Below are 6,901 nucleotides of genomic sequence, written 5' to 3' on the forward strand. Positions count from 1 at the left end.
ATGACATGACACATGTCATATCAACAATTGACTATATGTGAAAAATTAAACGTCAAGAATATGTGTGAAAAGTTAGTCAAGTTTCCTTCCAACAAGTCTTAGGTAAAGTGATCTAAAAAATAGAATAAGAGCAAAAAGGAATATTTATGCAAACATTGGGCAGTAAATGTGTCATTATGCCAAGATATTTCTCAACGAATTTCATGGTATATAGTATTTATTAGAAATAAGAAATCATTGCGTTTTTATAAAATTTGTCTTCCTCCGTTCCTTGTGCTTCCCCTCCCTTTCCTTTGCCTGCGCTCCTTCTTCTTTGTTTTTAGTTAATTCCTTTAAAAAAAATGGAAAACCCTTTCTTCTCTTAGCTATACAAATCATTTTCTTTCATCGAGTCTCGGATAATCGCTTGCCTTTCCTTTCTTTTTCCTCTTCTTTATAATTTTTCTTCCCACTTAAACAAACCCCATCTTAGACAGTTTTAAATCTAAATTAATCCATAAATTATATACTATTAACCCTTGTTTTTTAAATACTAATTTTTTAATCCTTTGTTTTTCCTTATTTTGGTGCTGGCATGGCCGGTCTTTTCGACGTTCATCATCAGCTTCACAGACCCAACCTTCATCTCCAACACCGACCTGAAACCGAAGACCATGAAGCTTCGAACAACCGCGTTGGTGGTGGTGCACAGTATGGATCGGCCGATCATCACCGAGACGATGAGTCAACTCACCAGGGTCTAGACCTGGTCAACGCTGCCAACTCGGGGCAAGGTGATGACCTTGTGGCTCGTAGGCCAAGGGGACGTCCTCCGGGCTCGAAGAACAAGCCTAAGCCACCGGTTATCATAACAAGGGAGAGTGCCAACACGCTCCGAGCTCACATTCTTGAGATTGGGAACGGCTGCGATGTGTTCGACTGTATCGCCAACTACGCTCAGAAAAGGCAGAGAGGTATCTGTATATTGAGTGGCAGTGGTACGGTGACCAACGTGACTATTAGACAACCATCGGCAGCTGGAGCTGTGGTTAACCTCCAAGGCAGATTTGAGATTCTGTCACTCTCGGGTTCTTTCCTGCCGCCGCCGGCTCCGCCAGGCGCCAGCAGTTTGACAATCTTTTTGGCCGGTGGACAAGGTCAGGTAGTAGGAGGGAGTGTGATTGGTGAGCTGATGGCGGCGGGACCTGTTATTGTTATAGCTTCATCGTTTACAAATGTGGCCTACGAGAGGCTACCTTTGGAAGAGGATGACCAGCTGCAGATGCAAACCGGCAGCGGCGGAAGCGGCGGCGGAGGCGATGGTGGAAATAACATGTCTGCTGATGCAGGAGCTGCCCCAGGTGGGTTGCCTTTCTTTAATTTGCCTCTAAATATGCCCCCTAATGTCCAGTTACCGGTTGAAGGATGGCCTGGAAACTCAGGTGCTAATAGGCCTACGTTTTGAGAGATTTTCAATGGTAAATTCAAGCTCTATTTGCAGCAGTTTTCATAAAGGTCAGCAAATTTCATGGACTATTTATCATCTTCTTCTTCATACACTTTCTCTTATGTTAATTTTAGGGTTTTTTTCAATCTTTGTTTTAGATCTTTTTGTTAATCTTTTTCTCTAATGACTTTTGGGATTTCTGGAAGCTATGATTTCTGGAAATAGTCCTTTCTTGTTCATGGTTTGATATGATGTATTAAGTATTAACTTCTGTTGGATAATACGACGAGTCACTGAATTTTCAGTGTTACTAACAGATCAATTAGGGTTTCCCTTTTGCTTTAATTTTTGTCCTTTCATCTTTTCAAATCTTTCATTTCAGACCCAACAGACATAACAAAGTGCTTGAAACTTAGGACTTAAACAAAGTACTTGAAACTTAAAAAAGGGTTGGAAAGTAAATCTTGTAGGATTTGGTAACATGGGATTTTGTAATTTCTTTTGCAATGTTTTCCGGAGAAAATATAATAATTAAGAAACAAAGGGGTTTTATCGCTGAGGATCCTTCTTGTTTTCTGTCATAATATAGCATCAATTTTTGCATTGATATTGTAATCCAAAGCTTACTATTTCTTGATTTTCAGACCCCTTTTATTTTATTTATTATTGAATCGCATTCTTCTCTTTCAAATCCGTTGAAATAAACCGAAACATGAGTAAATCTTCATGATTATCAAGTACTACTAAACTGCTCCTTTAACAGTAATCAATATTTTGCATACTTGTTGATGAGACATAGATTGTGGGGATATTCGCGGTTCCCACTTTTGGTTCGGACGAGAGTTATAGTGCATCCATCGTTATCAGTGTCAAAATATTTTATTTTCATAATGAATTAGAACAAAGAAGAATACAGGTGAGATGATTTCTTAGAATTCTCATTTCATCTCTCAATTATAGTCGAAAGATTATATAAAGACTCATTAATGCATCTATTAGTCGTAAGGTTATAATGATTACCTCTAGTTTGACGGGTTATACGGATATGACTAGAAAATGATGATTTTTGGTAATATAAATCTTAATCTTTATTTCAAAACTCTCGATGGATGTTGGATGTTTGAAAATTTTCCCATCGGAAGATACTATTCTAGACTCATTTGTTAGAAACTTATTCTTTGATGATAACAATCAACTAAGCGAAACCTATCGAAGAAAAAAGAGGTCATAAATGCCAGGTAAACACACCTAAACAGCCGCCAAATGGAAACACAAATCTTACGAAATGAAACATCAACTGATATTAAGAGATATATTGCAAATAATAGATGTAGTTGTCTTCAAGTAGGTTCTACTCAGCTTGAAACAATATTGTTTTGTGGCTTAGTGGCTATCTACTAGGATTCCATTGCTGGTATGGGTACTGATTACAATAACAACATATAACTGTTGTGCTTAGTTTTTCAAGAACTAAAACAGCCTTAAGTAAGCATATTTCCCAATTGAAACCAAAGAGAAATAACTAGTAATCTCTCTCCCCTTGTTAGTAGTATTTAGATGTTATCATGTATGGACCCAGGGTTTTATGATAAGGTGCATAGTTTTTAAAAATTATATTTAAATTTTTTATATGAAATTATTGAACTTTAGGTGTGTGAAATTATGTCAATAAAAATACAAAAATATTTAAACTAGATGAAAATTTAAAAGTTATAGACGATACGAGTACTCTCCAACATCCCGTTGGTTCATCTCTGAATATGACGATTTTTTCTTTTCCTTACAACGTATCGCATAATATATATTTTCTTATTGTACAATAATAAATTTTTAAAACGTTTTCTTTCTTTAATAAGAAAACCTCTAAGAGCAAGCATATTTGGTTGGTTAGTTAAGTTGCTCATATTTATTTTCTCATATTCCTTTAGGTTATGGATTCTTAACTCACACTAGGAGCACTGTCCTCCCTTCTCCTAAAGACTCATTTCCCTTTCCTTTAAGTACGATTATGATTAAATTCATAATTTTTCAAAAACTATGAAAACCTATAAAAATATTATATGTTATTTACTTGATTAAAGGTTTAATTTTTTTTTAATAAAATGTGATAATGGTAAGATATTATATGTTCATAATCTTTTTATAATCTCGAACCTTGAACCTCAAGTGAGAACAACACTCCTTTAACAAGTGATGCCACTCAATTTTTAAATATGATATTTTTGTTCTAAAATTAATTATAAAGTAGTATGTTAAAAATATATCTTAAAGCTACTGTCTGTCTCTATTCTCAAATATGATATTTTGCTATTGGACGTAAAGGGGTCAACAGTTGGTCAATGGCTTAAAAATAAACAACAATGCTCTTATTTTCATAAATCCAAGTTTTGTTTATTATCAAAATATTCGGGTTTAGTAAGATAATCGAATTTCCTGTTCATAATGATAACCAGTGCCTTTAAACCCATTTTTGTTTATTCATGTTGAAGCGGATTCTTTCTCAATGCCTTCAATCTCCTTAAATTTATATATAAAACATCATTTTAATCCTTAAATGTTTAATAATTTATCACTTCATTTTATTTTTTTATCAAATTGATTTAATTGATTGAATGATAAAAAATAATGAAATCGTTAAGCTAACGTAACACACACACATATATATATTTCAATATCGACATTAATTATTTTGTCCTTTGCAAAATTTAAAAATAAAAAACATTTAAACATACAAAATATTTTAAAAATGATAAAATATTATAAATGTAGAATAATATATGAAATATGTCTAGATTATTGAAAATTGAAAATTTTATAAAAATAAGAAAATATATGAAAATTTATATAAAAATAATTATAAAATATATTAAAATAATTAAAATATTTTTAAAAAAAAGTTCGTGTAAAAATTTCATTAGACATATTTAAATTTGTCAAAGCAAAGTATACTTATTGTGCTTTGTTAGGACAAAGATAATTTATATTTTAATATCCAATGTTGTTAATTTTGTTCCGATAATCATCCTATTTTAAATATGTTATATCTCCATTTACGACCTGCGGAAAGTATCAAATCTCCACTAGACATGACTTACTAAAGTTGTTAGCTCTCTATTAATTAAGGTATTCAAACAAACCTCTCTGTTTATCGGAGCTATCAAGAAATCTATATCCTTTGGACCCATGCCCTCGCGTTGAATATAGTACAAAGACAAGATATCTGATAGGTAAAAGTGACCCACCGCAGCAAAAATTCTAGATCTATCGTCTAGATCTATTTAGTTTACTAATCTACAAATAATCATAATTATCCTATGTTTGACACCATCAGACTAAGGTCACTATAAATACCTCTCGACACGACCAAGAGAAAGGTTAGAACCTCTTTGACCTCTACACACTCTTATTCTTCTTTCTCACCCTCATGACCAACTCTCTTTTATAGAGAAACATTGGTTAACAACCGTACTCTCATTATACGTGACTATTTTCCCGAATCAGAATGAATGAACAACCAATAACCAATGAGATCAATTTTCCCCATCAACAATTGGTGCATTGAGCGTGGAAAACGTTTTATCTTCGAACATCAATCGAGAAATGGATCCCTAAAATCTTGACGACCAAAGCTAGAACAATCAAAATAGTCTTTCATCATACTTCCCATATAATGCCTTAAATCAGTCATTCATTGAACCCATTCATAATGAAAACCTACATCAAAACGTCATTATCCAACATATTATGAATCCTTTCTAGAATTTATGGCTTTCTTGAGCACCCTTGTAGACATTTTCTCCAACCAGAATACCACCAAAATCTTGATCTTTATGAATAGAAATCGTATATATGACCTCTAATTTCTAGTGCAAAAATGCCTCGTTAACAAGAGCAAACCATTCCTTGCCTCGATTCCCCCATGGTTGAGACATACCTCTGTTTCCATTACTTGGGAAACATAGTAGGTACAATCTAACAATAGGATGAGCTCCAATACAATATCATTGAAAGTGTACAACCTCCTAGATACATATGGTTCTCGATTGAGATATTTTTAATTCTTAAAAGATGTAGTACACCGACCTAGATTTTCAAGTCAACATTCGGGTGTTAACCCGATAATTTATTTAATAGATTTCAAATAGCATTAAGGTTTATCGATTCAAATTTAGGTCCAATCGAGTAAGAATTTAGACTTATTTGAAATAAAAAGTGGATTGTTAAGTTGTGAGCAAAAGAGGAGGGACCAAATGTATAATTTGGCCATTTATGAAAATGAGGCAGATTCGTGGGGATTCTTTCTCCTTTAGGCGTGGGTTTGGTAGAGGAAGAGAAAAGAATTATTTTTCTTCTTCATCCCTTCATCTTTTTTCTTATCACCTAATTTCTTTTTCTCTTCTCTCCAAGGCTCTACCTTTCTTCATATCCTTCATCCATCTGAAAATTAGAAGGTAAGATTCTTAACATAAAGTTCATGAGCTTTATGGAAAATTCATTATCTCCATAAAATGATGGTTTTGAGTTTCATGAAGGTTTTATGGAGGATTTAAGTTCAAATAACTCTCTCTCATAGTTTCTATATGGAGTTCTTGTAACATAGTGGTTGTTAAGCTAGTTATGGTTATTGTTTTGGTGCTAGAAACATTTTGGAAGCTTGAGAGTAGTACATGAATCCCTAAGGAGTATGGTCAAGGAAATGTTGATTCTTGGAGGATCTACAGAGGCATTTGGGTAGCTAGGAGCTGAGATAACACACTATAACTCTTCCTTACTACTTGTATGTCATCTATATGAGTTTGCTTACTTGTATGAAGTGGAAGAGTATGTGGGAGTTTAGGTGTTTGATTTGTTGTTATGGACATTTTGGATGCTACTTTAGTGTAAAAATGATGTATGATGACCGCTAATGGCTTTCATAAGTTTTAATAGTCAACTTAGACCTTAAAGTAAGTGTTTAGGGGAGTTTTATGGTGTTCACCAAGATAAACAATGTATTTCTGGGTTATAGTATCGATATTGTATGAAAAATATCAATACCGTTCATATTCTGAATGAAAATTGAGTTTTCTAAGTTACAATATTGATACCAAATGAATTGTTATAGATATCGGTCCCTTGGTAACGATATCTAGGGTTATGATGATATTAGAGGTTGGGTGTCGATACCTAAGTGTTGGTATCCATACCGAATGAACATGTGTCTATGTCGGAATAATAGGTATCCATACCACATTAACTGGTATCAATATAAGATGAACTGGTATATATACCAGATGAGTTATATCCATATATGATATGTTGATATCCATACCGGACGAACTGATATCCATATCAATGATTGAGTATCCATACCAAAGGCTTGGTATAATACCCAAAGTGGTTGAATGAACTTCAAGATGTTAGATAGACTTGAGAGTAAGGAGTTTAATATCGATTGAGATTGAACATCTAGCTTGAGTGAGAGAGGTTAGTAAA

General features: G+C 33.6%; 1 protein-coding gene across 1 annotated transcript; it reads left to right on the plus strand.

Moving 5' to 3' along the window:
• Positions 1-256: 256 nt before the first annotated feature.
• On the plus strand, positions 257-1,554 carry LOC120158575 (AT-hook motif nuclear-localized protein 23-like). The gene has a single exon (XM_039169402.1). The coding sequence runs from the start codon at positions 575-577 to the stop codon at positions 1,442-1,444; it is 870 nt and encodes a 289-aa protein (XP_039025333.1). The 5' UTR covers positions 257-574; the 3' UTR covers positions 1,445-1,554.
• Positions 1,555-6,901: the final 5,347 nt, after the last annotated feature.

This window comes from Hibiscus syriacus, unplaced genomic scaffold (assembly GCF_006381635.1).
Source record: "Hibiscus syriacus cultivar Baekdansim isolate YM2019G1 unplaced genomic scaffold, ASM638163v2 tig00111330_pilon, whole genome shotgun sequence".
NCBI lineage: Eukaryota > Viridiplantae > Streptophyta > Magnoliopsida > Malvales > Malvaceae > Hibiscus > Hibiscus syriacus.

Coding starts and splice junctions, on each gene's coding strand:
- LOC120158575 (XM_039169402.1), top strand. CDS start 575: ATGGCCGGTCTTTTCGACGTTCATCATCAGCTTCACAGACCCAACCTT.